Source organism: Pyrus communis, chromosome 17 (assembly GCF_963583255.1).
Source record: "Pyrus communis chromosome 17, drPyrComm1.1, whole genome shotgun sequence".
In the NCBI taxonomy this organism is placed as follows: Eukaryota; Viridiplantae; Streptophyta; class Magnoliopsida; order Rosales; family Rosaceae; genus Pyrus; species Pyrus communis.
Window position 1 is genome coordinate 17,184,401 of NC_084819.1, and position 20,424 is coordinate 17,204,824.

The 20,424-nt window shown below is 39.4% G+C and overlaps 4 protein-coding genes and 1 pseudogene across 4 annotated transcripts; 3 read left to right on the top strand and 2 right to left on the bottom strand.

Annotated features, from left to right (window-relative positions):
* Nucleotides 1-326: 326 nt before the first annotated feature.
* Nucleotides 327-2,872, bottom strand: LOC137723063 (uncharacterized). Its single transcript, XM_068462219.1, has 7 exons — nucleotides 2,197-2,872; nucleotides 1,980-2,060; nucleotides 1,810-1,884; nucleotides 1,485-1,529; nucleotides 1,312-1,401; nucleotides 1,105-1,206; nucleotides 327-695 (listed from the first exon to the last, which is right to left on the bottom strand). Exons 1-7 carry the CDS (start codon nucleotides 2,827-2,829, stop codon nucleotides 516-518), a joined length of 1,206 nt encoding a protein of 401 aa, XP_068318320.1. The 5' UTR covers nucleotides 2,830-2,872; the 3' UTR covers nucleotides 327-515.
* Nucleotides 2,873-4,748: 1,876 nt separating this feature from the next.
* Nucleotides 4,749-8,937, top strand: LOC137722751 (serine/threonine-protein kinase AtPK2/AtPK19-like). The gene is made up of 7 exons (XM_068461833.1): nucleotides 4,749-4,906; nucleotides 5,797-6,740; nucleotides 6,959-7,041; nucleotides 7,127-7,247; nucleotides 7,340-7,513; nucleotides 7,954-8,058; nucleotides 8,427-8,937. The coding sequence occupies exons 2-7, from the start codon at nucleotides 6,075-6,077 to the stop codon at nucleotides 8,712-8,714; spliced, it is 1,437 nt and encodes a 478-aa protein (XP_068317934.1). The 5' UTR covers nucleotides 4,749-4,906; nucleotides 5,797-6,074; the 3' UTR covers nucleotides 8,715-8,937.
* Nucleotides 8,938-9,143: 206 nt separating this feature from the next.
* On the top strand, nucleotides 9,144-11,130 carry LOC137721746 (serine/threonine-protein kinase STN8, chloroplastic-like; annotated as a pseudogene).
* Nucleotides 11,131-12,294: 1,164 nt separating this feature from the next.
* Nucleotides 12,295-14,398, bottom strand: LOC137721740 (mannan endo-1,4-beta-mannosidase 6-like). Its single transcript, XM_068460762.1, has 6 exons — nucleotides 14,097-14,398; nucleotides 13,728-14,010; nucleotides 13,451-13,645; nucleotides 13,182-13,304; nucleotides 12,880-13,091; nucleotides 12,295-12,791 (listed from the first exon to the last, which is right to left on the bottom strand). Exons 1-6 carry the CDS (start codon nucleotides 14,273-14,275, stop codon nucleotides 12,356-12,358), a joined length of 1,428 nt encoding a protein of 475 aa, XP_068316863.1. The 5' UTR covers nucleotides 14,276-14,398; the 3' UTR covers nucleotides 12,295-12,355.
* Nucleotides 14,399-17,187: 2,789 nt separating this feature from the next.
* On the top strand, nucleotides 17,188-20,341 carry LOC137722348 (receptor-like protein kinase FERONIA). Its single transcript, XM_068461329.1, has one exon. It carries the CDS (start codon nucleotides 17,483-17,485, stop codon nucleotides 20,159-20,161), a length of 2,679 nt encoding a protein of 892 aa, XP_068317430.1. The 5' UTR covers nucleotides 17,188-17,482; the 3' UTR covers nucleotides 20,162-20,341.
* Nucleotides 20,342-20,424: the final 83 nt, after the last annotated feature.

Below are 20,424 nucleotides of genomic sequence, written 5' to 3' on the forward strand. Positions count from 1 at the left end.
TCCCACTGATTATCTGCTAAAGTTGAATGATTTTAAATGATCAATTTGAATTTCTACTAATGAGTTGATCAAAAGGAAGATACATGGTCGGGATCACAGGGCCATCCAATAACAAAGTGGTCGGGATTGTAGGGCCGTCCAAAAAGAAAGTCGTCACGTGTGGAGCTGAATTAACCAATTTGTAAGAGAGAGGAGGGGCCACAGGAGGAAGCATGTTTCTCCGATACGCGAGCTAATTCCACTTGTAGACAAATCGTTGTTAGATATGTGTATGCATCTCTTTTGGTGTTTTTAATAAGCTATGTATTTGTCAGACTGTGATTTGCTGATAAACCGTGTTCGAATTGAAATATGAACATGTACAACATAGAGGTCTTTGATCCTATGATGACTAAAACAGCACGACATTTTATGTTGATATTTTTCATATATGAATGCACTGCAATAGAGAAACCTACTCCAAGCTATATGTATATATCTACAAGAAGGCAACAAAGAACCACGAGGATCAGGACTCAGAAGTAATCCATTGGGAGGTCCCAATCATCATTGGTCTTGCTTTTCCTGGAATCGAACTTCTGGTTACCAAAATTTCTTCTTCTTGTATGCTTATCCGATCTTACGGGTTTTTCAAAGTCGGAATATTCATCGAGATCATCTATGGAGGTTGCAACATTTCGGCCGTCCAAGAAACCCTATGGTCACATAAATCCAAATGTCAGTTTCCGTTATTCTACATGTAAACAATCTCACTGGACTAGATCCATTCATGATTTGATAGAAGCCTCAATTACTGACATATTAGAGCCGTGGAATGGGCCGAACGGCACAGTTATGGAACAGAAGTAAAAGGGAACCAAAGTGCAGTAAGAAACAAATTTCTGTGGTTAAACATGTATGTGCCCACGAAATGGATTAAAATGTCTAGCATGAACAATGGCCACAATTCCTTTTCGATTTACCATACTTGAAACGACAGCAAGTAATACTTAAAAGGTAAACTATGATGGCAGGTAAACTTTCATTTGCAGGCATAACACTAAGTTGCAAATAAAGCAAACTACAAATCAAGACTAGTGGTTTTATTGCGCAGATAAGAAGCACCTTGGTCAGCCTGTGTATGCGGGAAGCTGCAGCTTCGTGCACAATGACGGCATCAGAGACAACTTCCAGCACGTCCTCAACAAACAACGCATAGGTACTCACCTAAAATTAGCTGGAATTAAGCTTTGCAAGTAGAATGTTTTCAAAAAAATCCCTAGACAAGCCAATTCTAGTAGCATTAATGCGTAAAATTTCCATTTCACGTACCAAACTTGATGGGATATAGGAAATTCCAAATGAATCAAATTCAAGGGATTCTACAGCCCCTGAATTGACGTTAAAACTGTACCCCCGCACCTAGAAATGGCGCATGAAACAAGTTAGATGATCGAGGAATAGGGAAATAAGTATGAAGACATTAGAGCAATATAGAGACACACCTTTCCAATCGTTCGTCGGCCTGGTGTTATAACTTGGTATCCTACCTAGCGAAATCACAACTTAAGAACTCAAATAGTAAACATTGATACTAAAAGATATTGAACAAGGCACATGGTACACCCAACACCTACATGCAGCAATCGAATTAGCATTTAACAAAATAAGCTATCCCTGAACACATTTACTTAAGCTTTACTGATGCAGAAACCTAAGCTAACCATGCAGAAAACAAACACAGAATACACTCCCATTTGGAAAGAAAGAGACACGAGTGGACGCTCTTATCAAGCATATACACATATGTCACAGGGAGACAGAACATACCAACGTTTCCAGTCCAACAATCTTAAATTCGTCTTCAATCACACTCTCGTCCTTGACAAGCACAACATCACCAACCTGCAAAGAACAACAAATTGAACACCTTGTCCTTAAGAGAATAATGTTCATAGAGTACAAGCATGAAATACATACATGTTCCAAGCAAAATGTACCTGGGTAATATCATCGAGAAGAAAACGTTCGAAATCCCCCGAAAGCAGGTTTCGCCTCACTTCTACAAACATTACCATCCACTGCAGAAAAAAGGAAAGATTTCTAAGTTTAACTTACTAAAGCCAGCAAATTTTTTTTCTTTTCACAAACGGCAGCAAATTAATCAAGCTAGCAACTTTTACCACAGAATACAGAATTTGAAAGTTTGATACTTACAGAGTTGGTATTGACCCAAAGCTGCGAGACAAATCCCAAGCTGAGCGCACTTCGGATACTGATAACTTGCTTCGCAAGAATATTGGACCTCCTCATCACCTGCCTCCCTTTTCTCAGCCCAACTTTTTCATCAATATGCTTCAAATTCTCCTCCTTCTCCAACCCATCACCATCCGTACCCTCAATTCGAACCCGATTCTCCTCTTTTACGCTCTCGTTGCTCTTCCGATTTCGCTTATCCTCCCCCGAACCGCCCTCCGATTCCAATAAATTTTTTGAACCCAATGAAGCATTGGATTCCTCCCTGGGATCAATCCCATTTCGCGTTACTGACTCAATTGATTCTGTTGCGAGGTCGAAGAGGTTTTCACCCTTCTCCTTAAACCCTAATTCGGCCGGAATCCCAAAATCAGCTTTCGGATTATCGCTGGCCCTTCTGCTGAGGAACAAAGACCTCCCATTTCTGGAATTTGTGATTTCTGAATTCGCGAAATTCGATAGCTTCGAACAATTTGGGGTGTAAAAGTTGGGGTGCGGTTGGATTTGGGAGCTCCAATTGGTTCTGGTAAACCCTAATTTTGGAGATTTTGTGAGCGGAAAAGATAGGGGGCTGGAGGGAAGACGCTCGCACATGGTCAACTCAAACTGTCGACTGCAACGGAATCAGTTGGGATTAAGGTGTGACTGAAGACGAAGTCGTTTTGTAGGCGAAGGAAACGCCAAGTCGCATTTTTTAATTTTTTAATTTTTTAATTTTTAGCACATTGATATTTTTATACTAAGGGAGGAGAGTTCGGATAAACCACACAATGGACAGCCTAATTTGGTATTGAATTCGCTTGAGATTCGAACCTAACACCTCTTACTTTTAAATGAAAATGAATATCACCAGACTGTAATACTGAGTAACCAAGTCGTTTGTTACGTTCTTCACCTCCATTTTTTATCTTCATAGACTAAAACCCTTTAATTTTGGGATTGTTTGATAAACAATTCATATTTTAGTTAAAAAAAGAAGATGAAAATCAAAATAGAATACTAAAAATTGTTGGTTTTCAAAATTTGACTTCGTTTTATTAAGTTTTTCAATCTTTCAAAAAACATGAAAACAAAATTTAAAATATTGAAAATGAAATGATTATCAAATGGTTTTAGTATCTCATCTTCGGTTAATGTGTTTTTGTTTCTCAAAAATTGCTTGATTTAAAATGAAAGAAGCAATATGAGATCATATGACGAAAAGCGATTCACATGTAACATATATATTGAACGATGAGACAAAAACGTTTTTACATGCGCTACATGAATATTTTCAACAAACAAACATACAAAACAAAATTAGAAGAACAAATGTGTATGCATCTTCAAGTTGCTATCTCAAATCAGTCACATTTTTACAACATTCTCCAAGTAAGTACAAATGAAAGTACAAAAAACAACACTGATCAAACGCTAAATCAGATTTATACAAAACAAAAATTGATTGTTTCAAAGGAAGATTAAATTTGTAACAAAGAAAACAAATTAACATAAGATTACCGAAAAGGGTAGCTATATGTGGTAGTATAGTAGTTTAGTAACTGGTGTTGGCCACAAAGGGATGGCAACTGGTTTTGAACTTTTCGTTAATTTTCCTTAAAAAAAAAACCCTAAAAACTTCCAACAAGAAAAATTAAAAGTGCAATTATGTACAACTAAATAAACCTAATAATTTAAATTATTGATTAAAGTCATCCAAAACCGACCAAATTGGTTGAGTTGATCTCTTGTCCAACCTTATCTCACTTTGTATTTGTTTAGGTTTACAAAGAAGTTGGAGAAGGCACTTTTGGAATGGAATAATGCTAATGAGACTGAGGTATTCAATTAAGAATTTGAGGGATTTTAAATTTTTTCAATGAATCTAGGGTATTCAATTAAGATTTTTTAAGTGATTATCTAAAATTCAATGTGTATTCAATCAAGATTTTAAGATAGTTTATTACAATCATTAGAAATATAGATGTATTCAATTAGGATTTCAAAGAAGTTTCTTGCATTCCAGGTGTATTCAACCAGGAATTTATTTTAAAGAATCTTAAAAAATTGAGAAATTTGAGAGTTGGAGAGATTTTGTAGTGCAATTTAAGCATTCACAACTCTCATATTTCCCTCTTAGATTTATAAGGAATTGAATCAAAATTTTTTATAGAGTATTTACAAATCAATTAAACTCAATAAAGTTATAAATTCATTAAAATATCTCAAATTCTCAATCGAAAATAAACACGATAATCGGCATTTTAATTAATATTTAATCATCAATAATCATCCCATTTACAAAATTAATTTTCCCGAATGATTATGTCAATAATCTCCCTAAAAATATTAATTTTATCCGAAAGCAACTAAAACCCAATCGTAGACGCCTTCGTACCCAACAACCAATCAGAGAAAAGCATATTCCCACGAGGTTCAAAGCACCTTCATAAAACCCGAATCAGGTGCAACTTGGCAGCTCGTCCGCCAACCAATCCCCTCCCGCCACGTCGCCATCGTCAAAATTCGGAGAAGCAAAATAATTTCGTGGCTGGAAAATATAAGCGGCGACGCGTCCCCTACGCTCCAGGATTCGTGAAAACAGACGTTTACAGAAAACCTCCAGTCTTTCCCTCCTCTCTCTCACCTGCTCTGTCCCTCCCTCTCCTGTTCCGTCTGCATCCTTCCCAAGGTAAGCAAATCAATCTCTCTCTCTCTCTCTCTCTCTCTCTAATCCTTCTGGTTTGGGTTTCCGTTTTCTGTTTGGTTTCCGAGAAACGGTAGGAAAGTAACAGAAAGTTTGAGGCTTTTAGCCTGAAACAACCACCTTTTTTTAGATCTAAAGTTTCGTTTTTTCAGTTATATTAAATAATTGTGCGGTTGTTTTGGGATCTGGTAATTGTTGGGGTGAATTGCTTTTGTTTTGTCGTTAGAATGGCGGATTACACAATCTTAGCTTGAAATCTGAAAACTTGGATTCCTTCATTCAATTTAGACTTCCCAGTCTGGAATTTCTGCGGTTTCGAATTCTGGGTTGCTTTTATCGTAATGCGTTTTGATTCACGCATTAATTTTGGTTCGTATTATGTATTCTTTTCGATTTAGTTTTGTATGTTTTTTATGCACCGAATGGCATATGGGATGATTCGAATTCTCGCTAAACATTTTGGCAAACAAGTTAAGTGTTGGGGATTCCTCGATGTGTTTCTGAGTCGAAATTTGATATTGGAGGGAAATAAATTTTGGAGGCAACAAATAGTTAATGATGTTGTTAGGATAATGTGGGAAAATTTCAATAAGTTTTTGGAGAGATTAGACTTCACCATGAAGGCTATTAACTAAACTTTTGACATAAAAACTGGAGTAGGGGTTTTGTTTGATGTGATTTATGTTATAAAGCAGGTTAAAGTATAAAGTCATATTTGACTTTCAGATTCTTCTATTTGAATTTTGCTATTTATTTTGTTGTGAAGATCATGTTATCATGTTAGAGGCGCCTGTTTGTTTTCGAGTTGTTTTTGGTCTCACGGTACAAAGTTACTAACAAACTTTTTTTTTCCTTGTGTGTGGTGTTGAACTCAGATTTGACAGCCTGCTCTTCATGAATTCAAGAACTGCTGAAGCATCCGTGTTTTCCTGTAAATCGGGAAACAAGAATAACCTCTTCTTCGTCTGGATTTTGTTCTGTTTATTGCCAAAGTTCCTAGGAACCCCTTTTGCAATTGTGAACTTGGCAATTGACAGGTGTCCGTCTGGAGCACTGGCCGTTGAGACTTTTGGATAGGTAAATTGATAGCAGAGATCAATTCAGGGGTGTTTCACTGAAGTTTGCATCCCTGCTTTACTCTATACTTGAAAACATGGTTTCCTCTCAGCTACCTGGTTTAACCAAGGCCCACATGTGCAAACCAATTCAGCCCCAGTTGCTTTTTTCCATGGGAACAGTGGATGCTGCAGTTTCAGATCACCTCGAGCTTGATTTTGATGATGTATTTGGCCCTCTACCAGTTCAGGCTTCAGTAGAAGTGAACATGGCTAATTCTGCCTCGATTGAAGATGCAACTGATTTTATTTATGACGATCCAGTGGTTATTCACAACCGATCACATTCTTTGGTTGGCCCCTCATCGTTTGTAAACCAATCATTGAAGCTCAGCAAACTGACCATAAATGACACAGAAGATTCAGCGGAACTGGTAGAGTGTGTCAATGGAGACACCATCAAAGAATTTCAGGAACCTTTTATTGGTGTCATTGAAAAGCCTCTTGAAGTTATTGACGAAAACCCCATGAAGATCGAGAGTGTAGGCATTGAAGATTTTGAGGTTTTGAAAGTTGTTGGGCAGGGTGCATTTGCAAAAGTATATCAGGTGAGGAAGAAGGGGACATCAGAAATATATGCAATGAAGGTCATGCGAAAGGACAGGATCATGGAGAAGAATCATGCTGAATACATGAAAGCTGAGAGGGATATTTTAACAAAAATTGATCACCCATTCATTATCCAACTTAGATACTCATTTCAGGTATTTCCTGCCCGGCTCTGGAAGTATTTGTTCCTATTTACCTTTTTCTGATCTGCGTTTCTAAACTTTCTATATGAGACTTACAAGAACCCATGTTGGTAAAAAAAAATGTATCTTTCAAAAGATACTATCAATTGATATATTTCAACTCAATGTGCTGATTTGGTGACTTTCTTAATGATGACTAGACTACTAACTTAGTTTAACTTGTTATGCAGACCAAATATAGACTATATCTTGTGCTGGATTTTGTTAATGGTGGTCACCTCTTCTTTCAGCTCTATCACCATGGCCTTTTTAGGTACCTTTTATTTCGACCTCCAATATTTTGTTTATTTATAAGCTCAAATATGCAGACACTTATTACTAGTTTTTCTTATTTTCAGAGAGGAGCTGGGACGAATATATGCTGCTGAGATTGTTTCTGCAGTTGCTCACCTCCATGCAAATGGAATAATGCATAGGGATCTTAAACCTGAAAATATCCTTTTGGATGCAGATGGCCATGTATGCATCTCTCTCCACCTCCCTCTCTCCATGTTATTGTTCTGATTAATTGCTCGTCTAACTGACGTCATGATCACTGGTTTATTAAACAGGCCATGTTGACTGATTTTGGTCTTGCAAAACAACTTGAAGAGAATACAAGATCTAATTCTATGTGTGGAACTGTAGAATACATGCCACCCGAAATAGTTCTTGGAAAGGGACATGATAAGGCTGCAGACTGGTGGAGTGTGGGAGTCCTATTGTTTGAGATGCTTACTGGAAAGGTTTGCATTTTATTCATTTTCTTCTTACAGATCACGATGATATAGAAAGAATTTCTTCATGGTCAGGTGGAAATTCTGTCTAAATTTCAATTCAACAATCATTATATACCTGTAGATATGACAAAAATTATTATAATGGAAGGCCATTGTTTGTTAAATTTGTTTTTATTAGGTGGGGATCCATGTTTGTTTCTTATGCTAATTGTCATATTGTCTGTATGTACTGTTTATGTTGGACATCTCATCCACGATGAATAAACTTCTGCGAAAAATGAAGATGAAGAAAAATATTTTGTTCGTTAATTGGGTAACCCACGCACAGAAATGCACTTTAGGAATTATGTCCTTATTTTTTATGTCAATATGGATAGTTGGAACATTTGTTCTATGGCTAATAGCATCTAACATGAATTGATTTATCATTGCTCTTGGTTTTGCAGCCTCCTTTTACTGGGAACAGGGAGAAAATTCAGCAGAAGATAGTTAAGGATAAGATCAAGTTGCCTTCCTTTTTGTCAAGTGAAGCACATTCACTGTTGAAAGCGGTATATATTCATTTACCCCGATCAACCTTTTTTCTGGATAGTTTCAGCTTTTGTATGAGATTACTTACTGCAACAATATGACGGAGCATCCTTTGTATGGATTACTTACTGCTTCTATATGACGGGGTTTCCTTCTATGTTAATCTAAGTATTGAATCTAGAATATTATGAGCCATCACTTTAAGTAGACCCCAATGGTTTGAAAATGAAGGATGATGGCTACTTTGGATATGAAAAGATCAATGGCTTTTGTTTTTGTTTAGTCGGTGGTTGGGAATGTCAATGCTGATCCTTGAGTCTTTCTTTTGAGCCTTTCTCAATTGATGTTTAACTATGAGAGAACTGACTTTGCCTGGTTATTTTTTCAGCTGCTACAAAAGGATCCAAGCAAGCGCCTCGGTAGTGGGCCTTTGGGGAGTGAGGACATCAAGCGCCACAAATGGTTCAAGCCAATAAACTGGAAAAAACTGGAGGCTCGGCAAATCCAACCAAGCTTTCGCCCAGATGTTGCTGGGAAGCACTGCATCGCCAATTTTGATAAGTGCTGGACCGACATGTCAGTTGTGGATTCCCCAGCCGCTAGCCCGAATGCTGCTGGAAACCCCTTCACTGGCTTCAGTTATGTTAGGCCGGTCTCCTCTTTTCTCCAGAAGTAGACGTCATTCGCTAGCATGCGTTGTCCCAAGACACAAGTTTTCCGACCTTTCTTATCCTTTCCCTTGTAGAATCTTCTTAACTATGAACTTATGTAAGTTGCTTGAAAGCAGCATACGGGAGAGAGATTTCTTTAAGCAGTCCTCTCTTGAGATTAGACAAATATGAAATCTTTGCAGACACTTTTCATTTGCTGAATTCTGAATGTTAGCATTTTACTTTTTATTTTAGTTTGTGAGATATTATGGTAATATCGTAAAATAACATATAAAGAGAATTATTATGAGCGTTCCAAAATAATCATCTAACTCTATAGACGACTACCAATCATCATCGAGAGCCAATTTTCTTGAAGCTATGTTCTTTTCTCATGTTTTCAAAAAATTTTGTGCATTTTGGGATCCAAATTTCACATGTGGATAAATCAGAGTACACATGTCAAAATGTCAGCCTTTGCTGACACTTCTACTAGCTCTCCAACAAAACAAAAAAGTTCACACTTCACAATCTTTGCTGACACTTCTACAAGCATGCCCTATCTGCACTCTCCAAGTCTAACCACACTTAAACACAACCCTAAGCCTGCATGCTTCCCTCCTTCAAAACCCTCTTCACTTCACAATCTCTGCTGCTTCACAACCCAACTCAGAATCTCCCCTCACAGATGCAATGCATTCTTCGGCGAAATCCCCGAAAATCTTCTGGAAACTACCCTCCATTTGGACCAATTTCCTCCTCTGCAATATGGTTTCATGCAGTTTGAGAGAATTACAGAGGAGCTGTCAGAAACACAGAAATGGGGTTTCCTTGTTTTTGCTGGGATTACTTGGATATACTTGACCGCGAGGCCAGGGATTCTCATTGGCGCCATTGATGCATACCTTCTTGCTCCTCTGCAGTTGGGGTTGGATAGTTTGACTGGGAGGAGGAGGTTGAAGAGGACGGGTTTTGTGATCGGGGAAAAATTGGGAGAAGGGTGTGGTTTATTCCGGGGCAGTTGTTCCGAAGAATGTGAATGTCGAGGAGAATCTGCAGAGGAGAGGAAGGGGGAGGGCTCCACAGTTGGATGAGAGGTTAAGGAGAAGGTCATCCTCAAGAAGGTAAGTAGGTAATTCCGTGATTTATCATAGTATGATTATACTACTTACGGTTTTGGGAAATATGCACAAATAGAAGCGCCTGCAGACTTTTAGTCAAAATCTAACCGGTTTTATTTGTGCATAGTTTCTAAGGTACTACAATTTTGTCAATCGTTTTCTTTTATTGGTGGCTTTGTAGATGTTGAATCCGTGTCCTGCAAGATGTAGACTCCGTCAAACGCAGTGCATTGATCATCAAGCAAATAATGCGTCAAATTATTACTTCGCTCAAGAAAATCCATGACACGGGCATTGTTCATCGGGATGTAAAGCCAGCAAACTTAGTAGTGACGAAGAAGGGACAGATCAAGCTCAAAGATTTCGGGGCAGCCACTGACCTCCGGATTGGAAAGAATTATGTACCAGACCGCACCCTGCTAGACCCTGACTTTTGTCCTCCTGAACTATATGTGCTCCCAGAGGAAACACCGAATCCTCCTCCTGAGCCTATTGCTGCATTACTTTCTCCGATTCTTTGGCAGGTACTACACTTTCAACCCTTTATTTGTGATGCCAAACATATCAAAAGTTATGCTGCTTTGCAGGAGGTATTTGGATCAGGAAAAAGCTTGAATTCCCGTTTTAAAGCGTAGTAATGAATCAGACGTTGTGATTATTGTTGCAGCTCAACAGTCCTGATCTCTTTGATATGTATTCTGCTGGAATTATACTATTGCAAATGGCAATACCATCCCTAAGGTCTTCAGCAGGCTTAAAGAATTTCAATTCAGAGATAAAAACGGTTAAATATGACTTGAATAAATGGAAGGACTACACTCGGTTGAGTCCTGACTTGTCACTTCTTGATCTCGATTCGGGTAGAGGCTGGGATCTGGCCACAAAGCTTGTTTCCGAGAGAGGTTCTCTTCGAAGGGGGCGTTTATCAGCGGCCGCTGCTCTGAGGCATCCTTATTTCTTGTTAGCTGGTGACCAGGCAGCTGCAGTTCTTTCAAAACTAAGTTTGACCAAATAGTGAACTACTTCAAGATCTAAGTACATGAATTTGCCTCAGTAATTGTAGTTAGTTTATTACTTCTCGGGACGTTCCAACATCTGATTTTCTTTCCCTCTCCTTTTGTTACAGCAACTCAAGAATGGAGAGGCTCACAGATATGCAAGGGGTTGCCTGCTCAGTATATGAATGCTGTCATTTTTGCAACGAGTGAGCTAAGCTCTTCGCTTCCAGTTTACCACGCCATCGAATGCGAATTAGAGTTCTATAAATGTCTTCCGTCACCGATGATACTATAGCAGAGGAGGTTTGCACACATATCCCCCAAACCCCACTTTGTTAATCCACTTGAAATTTATTACTACTCTCCCTATGAAAAAGCTCATTTAGTCCATGAACAAATAAATAACAATAAATTGTTCATGATCAACTCAAAAATTACAGCTTGTAAGTCCATGTCCATGATTTTCATGTGATCATGAAGAGCTTAAAACATGTTATACTAACTTCTTGACACAACGAAAACATAAACGAATGCAGCTAGACAAACACATGAACATCTTCCAAAGAATCATAAGTGCAGCAAGTGATCCCAGAACGGCTAGTCCCTTGCACCAGTAGCGCATTGCTGATGGAGAAGATCCGAGCAGCCATTACCTGTATCCATTGCACCAGTAGCGCATTGCTGATAGGTCTTCCTCTATCCATTTGGCCATCAACCTCTGGCCCATAATCACATCTTCTAACCAGAGCGTCTGTAGGTGTTCGTTTTACAAGTTCAAACCACCTTAACCGATTTTCTCTTATCTTATCTTTAATTTCGGCTACTCCTAATTTACCTCGGAAATCCTTGTCCCTAATCTTGTCCTTTCTCGTAACCCACATATCCAATGAAGCATTCTCATATCCGCTACACTCATTTTGTGTTAAGTGTTGATGCTTCACCGTCCAACATTCCATGCCAAAAAGCATTGTTGGCCTTATTGTCGTCTTATAAAATTTTGCCTTGAGCTTTGGTGGCGTACGACAGTCGCACAACACACCCAATGCACTCTTCCACTTCATCCATCGAGCTTGTATTCTATGATTATGATCTCCATCCAATTCTCTGTTCTTTTGCAAGATATATCAAGGCATGTAAATAATGCTTTTGACTTGCCTTAACATGGGCCTTGTAGTAGCTTTTGAGCGTTGGATGGGTGAAGAACTCATGGCATTTAAGTAAACAACTACATTTAATACATCATATGGTTAATGGACGGCAGCAAATTATTAGTTGTCAAGTTAGTTAGCTACTAATTTAGTTTACTTCGTTAGTTTTCAATTGGTAGATTGCATCGAAAAGGTGCCAATTTCCGGTCTGTCATGTAGATTGCATAGAAATGTTGATTTTCTTCATCCATGAACAAGGTGTTAAGATTTGACGAACAAATCATATCGAAAACATAATTTTCATTTATTTAATTCAGCGAGTCAATCTTCGTTGTTTTCATACACAAAAGATCACAGAATACATGTCAACGAAGAAATGACAATTCAAAGCATATAGCATTTACAGTTCATCATAACGTAGCAAGAATTCCTCTATTGGATGCTTCTTCTTACAACCCCACCGGCATTTCCAAGAACATCGAGAGTTGAATAGGGCAAGTCTTGTGGAGTGAAGGGTTATGATGTTTGCTGCTGAAGGAGATTTTGACAGAACAATCGCATAACCGTCGTCCATGTAGTCGGTTCCATCTGGGAAGAGCTGCCACAAAAGACTCCCACCTCCACTCCCTCCTTTCCTAGTAGAATTCAGGATGGTCTTGTACACTGTGCTGAGAAGGGTGTCTCTAAATGATGAATTGTAGCCGGGGTCATTCGAAGATATGCCAAACTCTGAAAACATCACCGGCATTCCAAGATACTTTTCTGCATCCTCAATGTGGGCTTCCATCCATGACTTGGTAAATTGGAGATGCACGTCAGAGATTGATTGTGATATCCTTCGTTGATGAATTTATAAAACTTCAATCAGAAATTGAATACTCGAATTATTGTTAGGAACTTAGACAATTTAGTTTCGAAAGTTACCAAGAGTCTGCATAAATGTGAACAGAAGCAAAATCGATACCCAAAGCCTGGTGGTTCCTTATGAAATCAGTTCCAACTTGTTGAGCATATGTATTTGGATTGAACTGAACTCGAGCAGGTGCTGAGGGACCGTAAAATCCTTCCAGTCCAATCTCTACCAAGTGTTTCGGATCAACGCTCTTAACATAAACTGCCATTTCTTGTATCCAATCCTAGAAGACAAAACATTCCTTCAACTACAAGAAAATGATATATTCCGATAAAACAAAGATACACGGTCATATTTGTTGAAGAGCATAAACCTGCAGTTTATTGCCCGAAGGATCTGAGGTGCATCGAGGCTCGTTCATCAGTTCCCAAGCGAAAACTGTGGGATCGTCCTTGTAAGTTATGTTTGTGAGTGTATTAACTCTATTAAGCACCGTCTACAACAACAAAGTATAACAACGAATACGCATCAAGGAAATATCCAAAATATATAATCACAACAAACTTAATTAACAGGTAAATTAAGCACAATACCGACGATCGTAAGATGATCAAGGCTTGTAAATAATGCTTTTCGACTTGCCTTAACATGGGCCTTGTAGTAGCTTTTGAGTGTTGGATGAGTGAAGAAGTCATCATCAGAAGTCAAATTCAGACCAGCTGCTTTTCCCCATTTAACGTATTGTGCTTTTCCACCATATGCATCCCAGTTGTTGGTTAAAGATAATATGAGTCTGATCTTGTATTTCCTTGCCTCACTTATCACAAAATCCAAAGCCTGCAACTCATCGTACGAAATTCACTTAGAATTCAGAGAGTAACTCGAAAGCATTGAACAAACAAGTGGTTAGGGACTTTGCCTTGAAAACTTCTTCGTCATAAACTGATGGCGATTTCTGAAGAGCTCGCCACTGGCCATCGTTGAAAGCCCAAGTCCTGCAAACAGTTAGTCCGACCAAAGATGCCTGTTTGAACAAATCAGTGACTTTTCCCCTTGTGGATTGATCAGCAGAAAACACCATCAACCAGTAAGTGTTGAATCCATTCACATAGAAAGGTTGATCATTCACCACAAATTGGTTCCCTTTCTTCTGCACCAACTGCCACGCATCATCTTCCATTCCATCATTCAGCTCTTCAACCCTACACAATTAGGAACATGTATGCTTAAGCATTATGCACATAAAATAAAACTAAAAGTAAAAAATAAAAAAGATACTCAATCTTACGGGGACCAATCATTTGTGCTTGGATATGCTAAATGATCTTCGACGTTCTCCACCACTGTTTCCAATTGCTCAAATCCACTGGCATCAAAGAAAGTAGAGCTACAAGGGCTGATGAAAATCATAAAAATGGTCACCAAAACAATGTTCTGTGTCGTCATTTTTCTTTTGGGGCCACCCATGACATGGATTTGAACTTGCAAGACAATGCATGTTCTTTCAGGCAACGTATTTATACATAAGGATCAGATGATGTCTATACATGATCACATTTCAAACTTTGAAGGGAAGGCAAAACAAACTGCTTCTTGACTCCACAATGTATACTGTTTCAAGTGTAGGAGTAAAGTTGCAGCTAGGCAGTATCAATCCCGAAAGCACTTTCAGTTGGGTCCTACGACAAGGTGGGATGAGCAGTAACAAAATTAACATAGTTATAAAAACTGAAAATTTGAGATGACAAGATTAATGCGTCTGATGAGCGAAAAACAGACCTTTTAGAAGATAATGTTAAACCGATAATCCGATGTTTTTATGTGAAGTTAGATAGTGTGTTGCTTTCAGTTTCAGCTCAGATGTCTTGATCATCATTACATCTGATGGAGTAGAGTGCATCTGATCATCTAGAGAAACCCTAGAAAGCTAGAACTAGATTGGTTCTATATATGCATAAAAAACAAAGTTCAGAGAGAAAGAAAGAAGGAAAGATGGATGATTTACCTTTTTTTCTGCAAAACCTGGTTATTTTCTTACCAGCTCATGAAGGAATGCATGTATTTGTGTCGGTTGCAGTGCATCGTGAAGGTAATTAGCTTTTCTTTTCCCTCTTCTTTTTTCCTTTAGAGACTCTGTGACTGCACGTATTAATATTCAGTACCACAAGGATTGCGGAGTGCTGTTGGAGTGTCTTGGCCACAAGACCGCTGTTTGGTCTAGCTCTAGGGTTAAGCTTTTCTTTTCGTGTTGTGGTTGCATGGGTTTTGTGCCCCATTTTCTAACCCAAAGAAAAATGCAGATAGTCCTACTTGTGTATTTTAACACTTTTATGCCCACGAAGTGGTTATTACCCAAACAACCAAAGGGTCATCGGAGACACTATCAATAACTTTTCCGGCCGCCACAGTTCAACTGATCACCTTGGCCTATGGTAGATCCGCCATTCCAGACCACGGGTCGAATCTACGTTTGTAACTTTGTTTTTTTGGTCTAATTGTATATTGTCTTAATTCTCTCTCCTACAATTACAAAAGTAGGTCGGTCTTGATCATGGTCAGTCCGACGTTAAAAGATCAAAAAGATCACCAAAACCAGCTTGTGTTGATTCATGAATATCAATGACCTTCCCCAGCTTGTGTTGGTTGAAATTCTTTGTCGACTTCCTTTTAAATCCGCTTTTCAATGCATGTGTGTGTCCAAACGTTGGTCTACTCTCATCTCCAGTCCGTATTATGTCCGTCGCCGACGCGACGTACTATAATCTTTTCGAATGATACAGACTACAGATAGAAGGAGGGAGTTTTTTTTTCAATGGTCAAGCATTTTTAGTTGGGAGAGTTTGGGTCACCATGCCGGTGTTCATCACAATATGATGTTGTGTTTGTGACGGAAAACGTGCTTTACCACTGTTGATCCCTTTGTGGCCATCCCTTTTTGATCTCGATTAATTTGTTTTCTTTGGTACAAACACTTTCATTGTATCGTTGATTGAATCATTGGTCGTTTGTTCAATAAATTTCATATTTTTTTTTTGGCCAATCCTAACATCACGTCTACTTTTATCATATTTTTCATATCACATTTGTATAATTTTTATAATATAAGTAGTGTCTACCAATATATAAAGGTCTCATCTCTATTATAAATACAGTACAAATGTATAAAAAATATAATAGAAGTAGCATTTTTGTTATTATTTATCGTTTATGTGTGTGTATGCGTTTTTGAAAATTTCCTTGTCCCTTCACTTGTTAGTGCTTGCATTGCATGCGTCTCATGCCAGTGGGGAAGGTCTTCGTTGAAGGCATACGTGGTTTGCAGTGCACTCATAAGTGAGTGACATCTTTAGCATTTGAGTCTCATCCAAAATTTTAGAGAGATAAGACTATAGCGCGACACATGAGGGGAGAGATCGTCACAAAAAAAAAAAAATGGTTGTAATTTTAATGTTATTATGATCGTATCTTAAACTAATTACACAGTGTGTGAAAATTTTAAAACACATTTCATTGCATAATTGGCTAAGAATATCACCATAGTCTATAAGTGTGTTTCTACATTGGGCAACCTTCTAGGAGGCCTGAGAACGCGAAAACAAGACTTGAATGCAACACTCAAGAGACTGGAATAATTCATTGCATTTGGTATCAACCTATGTGAGTGTGTTCCCACATAAAATAGTCTCATTCAAACCAAGAGAGAAGCACATGAATTATCCACTCATTTTTATTTCTAATACACTTTTTTAATTTTCGACCGTTTGATTAGATGAATTGAAGAAGATTAAATGATAGAAATTAACAACGGGTGTGTGGATGGCACACCCCTCTTTTTATACTTAAAATTTTGCAATCACATATTAATTAGGGAAATTTCTATTCATGAATTTCATATATCTATTTTTACCTCCTACATACTTTTGTTATTTTTTTTTTCATTGATCGTTTTCCAATTTTTTTTATCTGATAACCGAATTGAAAGACGTGTGTGAAAAACAAAAGTGTGTCTGGATAGCACTACTCCTGATCATTTGTAGTAATCCCAACCAACGGTTCTGATACAGAAGCCACCCACTAAGCTATGGATGAATAATGAATCCAAATCCCAAAGCTATAACCCTAAAGGGCCCCACTTAAAACGCGTATCCCTCCTGTAACCACTCCCTTACTGATCTGTCCTCCAGTAACCAATCAAAAGCACTTTCTACCGCCACTGACTCTGAGCTGGGGATGGCATCGCTTTGTAAATACCCAGCAACCTAATGGGCCATTGCAAACCAAACCTCGGCACCCTGCTAGTCAAACAGCTAGTAGTAAATAACAAGTGAGCCATTATTACCAGCTTCTGTGAGTTAGGTTTCTGCTCCTTTCCCTCTGCTCCTTTCCCAAATCGCCGATCCACAGAGCTCTCCCGAAACCCGAGGCTTTCTCCGGCGTTTTCTCTCCGGCAAGGTAAACCAAAACTCTCACCTTCTTCTAGCTGTTTTGTTTGCTGAAAAGCTTAAGATGTTCAGTCCAATTCCGTCACTTTGATAAATTTCAGCTCGATTTCTGAATTTTCAGTGGATTTCCCGATCTGGGTTATCGGAAAAGCATAGATCTTGATCTGTTTCAGTAGTTTTCTTCTGCTGGGTACACTTTTTTGTGCTGGGTATATTCAAATCCGAAGAGGGTATGATTATGAACACTGCTGGGTTTATAGCTGTGTTCATCTTTGTATTTCTTTCAATCCATCTTGTTTTTGCTGCTAATTATGTCCCATCTGATAAAATCTTCCTAAATTGCGGCGGTCCTGCCGAAACGACGGATTCCAATGGCGTGAAATGGACATCGGATGTGGGATCTAAGTTCGCATCCGGTGGAAATTCCTCCACCACTTCCCCCGCCGCCACTCAGGATCCTGCAGTCCCTGAAGTTCCCTTCATGACTGCGAGGGTCTTCCGCTCCCAATTCACCTACAAATTCCCAGTTGCATCCGGTCGAAAATTCATCCGTCTTTACTTTTACCCTGCTTCCTATGCCGGGCTTAATGTCTCCAATGCTGTTTTTACTGTCACTGCTCAGTCCTATACTATTCTGAAGAACTTCAGTGTTGCTCAGACAACTGAGGCTCTGGATTATGTTTTTATTACTAAGGAGTTTATTGTCAATGTCGAGGGTGAGACGTTGGCCGTTTCGTTTACACCCTCTTCCAGGGTTGCGAATGCATTTGCATTTGTGAATGGGATTGAGATTGTGTCAATGCCTGATATTTACAGTGCCACTGATGGTACTACCATGATTGTCGGTCAGTCGACTCCTTTCTACATTGATAATAGCACTGCTCTTGAGAATGTTTATCGGATAAATGTGGGTGGGAATGATATCTCGCCGCCAGATGATACGGGTTTGTTTAGGTCCTGGTACGATGACACTCAGTATCTCATAGGGGCAGCATATGGGGTTCCCGAAACTACTGATCCAAACATGACGATTAGTTACCCTCGAGGCATGCCTACATATATTGCACCAGAGGATGTCTATTCCACTGCCAGATCAATGGGGCCAAATCAAAGAATCAACCTCAATTACAATTTGACTTGGATTTTCTCAATCGACTCTGGATTCTCATACCTGGTTAGGCTACATTTCTGTGAGGTTGCCCAAAATATAACCAAGGTTAATCAACGAGTGTTTGATATCTTTCTCAACAATCAAACTGCTATGGCTGGAGCTGATGTTGTTGCCTGGGCCGGAGGCAATGGAATTCCAGTGTACAAGGATTATGTGGTGTTTGTTCCAAATGGGACTCCACAGGTGGATCTTTGGCTTCAACTCCATCCAGACACTTCTGATTTGCCAAATTACTATGATTCGATCCTCAATGGAATTGAGATATTCAAGATTAATGATACAACCGGTAACCTTGGAGGGCCTAATCCTCTTCCTCTTCCTAAGCAGGATACCATTGATCCAACCAAAGCTAGACCATCATCAGGTCATGGCAAGCGAAAGAGTGGTCAAACAGCAATTATTGCTGGGGGAGTTGGTGGTGGAATTGCCTTAGCCCTCGTCCTTGGTTTCTTGGCTATTTGTGTGTCACACCGCCGCAGACAAGGGAAGGACGCAAGTTCAAGTGATGGTCCATCTGGCTGGCTTCCTCTTTCTTTATATGGAAATTCACACTCAGCAGGTTCTGCAAAGACAAACACAACAGGAAGTTACACTTCCTCCCTTCCTTCAAACCTTTGTCGACATTTCTCGTTTGCTGAGATCAAATCTGCCACCAACAACTTTGATGAGGCTCTACTCCTCGGGGTTGGAGGTTTTGGAAAGGTTTACAAGGGTGAAATTGATGGTGGAACAACCCAAGTAGCAATCAAGCGTGGAAGCGCACTCTCTGACCAAGGTGTGCATGAATTCCAAACTGAGATTGAAATGCTTTCGAAACTTCGCCATCGTCATCTTGTTTCTCTGATTGGCTATTGTGAAGAGAACTGTGAAATGATCCTTGTTTATGATTACATGGCTTATGGAACCCTGCGTGAGCATCTGTACAAGACTCAAAAGCCCCCTCTACCCTGGAAGCAAAGGCTTGAGATTTGTATTGGAGCTGCTCGCGGTTTGCACTATCTTCACACTGGTGCCAAGCACACAATCATTCACCGAGATGTGAAGACAACCAATATTCTTTTAGACGAGAAGTGGGTTGCAAAGGTTTCAGATTTTGGGCTGTCAAAAACAGGTCCTACATTGGACAACACGCACGTCAGCACTGTCGTGAAAGGTAGCTTTGGATATTTGGATCCAGAGTACTTCAGGCGACAACAACTGACCGAAAAATCTGATGTCTACTCTTTTGGGGTTGTTCTCTTTGAAATCTTATGTGCTCGCCCAGCCTTGAACCCAACGCTTCCAAAGGAGCAAGTGAGCTTAGCAGAGTGGGCTGCACATTGCCACAAGAAAGGCATTCTTGAGCACATCCTTGACCCTCATCTCAAGGGCAAGATAACACCAGAATGCTTCAAGAAGTTTGCTGAGACAGCAATGAAATGCGTGTCGGACCAAAGCATCGACAGGCCATCAATGGGAGATGTGCTCTGGAACCTCGAGTTCGCCTTGCAGCTACAGGAGAGTGCAGAAGAGAGTGGCGAGGGTATCGGCGGAGGAATGGACATCGAGGAAGAGCCTTTCATGGACAGTAGAGGGAAGAAGGACCCCGAAGCAATGCCCCGCTACGATGGTAATGTAACAGACTCAAGGAGCACTGGAATGAGCATGAGCATAGGCGGCCGGAGCCTGGCCAGCGACGACTCCGACGGATTGACGCCAAGTGCCGTGTTCTCACAAATCATGAACCCTAAAGGACGTTAGGATCGAAAACACGGCTCATCTGTCAATCAAGTCAGGCAATGAAGTTTGCTGTTTTACTTTGTTCCACTTTCCATTCATTAAGTTAATGTTCTTCTCTAATATTATTTTGAAGTCATCTGGTATGATTTGATCGCGTTTAGTTGTAATTTTGTATCTATAATTACATGAAGAGTTTGAGAATATGTTTTATTACTTCATATTTCTTTTGTCCGTTTCGACCAACTAGCCTAATTCACATTTCCGCTTCCATGCATTTCGGATCG

Coding starts and splice junctions, on each gene's coding strand:
- LOC137723063 (XM_068462219.1), bottom strand. CDS start 2,829: ATGTGCGAGCGTCTTCCCTCCAGCCCCCTATCTTTTCCGCTCACAAAA. Junction 1,530..1,809: donor TTGTTGGACTGGAAACGTTG/GTATGTTCTGTC, acceptor TGATTTCGCTAG/GTAGGATACCAAGTTATAAC. Junction 696..1,104: donor GCATACACAGGCTGACCAAG/GTGCTTCTTATC, acceptor ATGTGACCATAG/GGTTTCTTGGACGGCCGAAA.
- LOC137722751 (XM_068461833.1), top strand. CDS start 6,075: ATGGTTTCCTCTCAGCTACCTGGTTTAACCAAGGCCCACATGTGCAAA. Junction 6,741..6,958: donor AACTTAGATACTCATTTCAG/GTATTTCCTGCC, acceptor CTTGTTATGCAG/ACCAAATATAGACTATATCT. Junction 8,059..8,426: donor CACATTCACTGTTGAAAGCG/GTATATATTCAT, acceptor TTATTTTTTCAG/CTGCTACAAAAGGATCCAAG.
- LOC137721740 (XM_068460762.1), bottom strand. CDS start 14,275: ATGGGTGGCCCCAAAAGAAAAATGACGACACAGAACATTGTTTTGGTG. Junction 14,011..14,096: donor AGCACAAATGATTGGTCCCC/GTAAGATTGAGT, acceptor CTAATTGTGTAG/GGTTGAAGAGCTGAATGATG. Junction 13,646..13,727: donor ATGACGAAGAAGTTTTCAAG/GCAAAGTCCCTA, acceptor GATGAGTTGCAG/GCTTTGGATTTTGTGATAAG.
- LOC137722348 (XM_068461329.1), top strand. CDS start 17,483: ATGATTATGAACACTGCTGGGTTTATAGCTGTGTTCATCTTTGTATTT.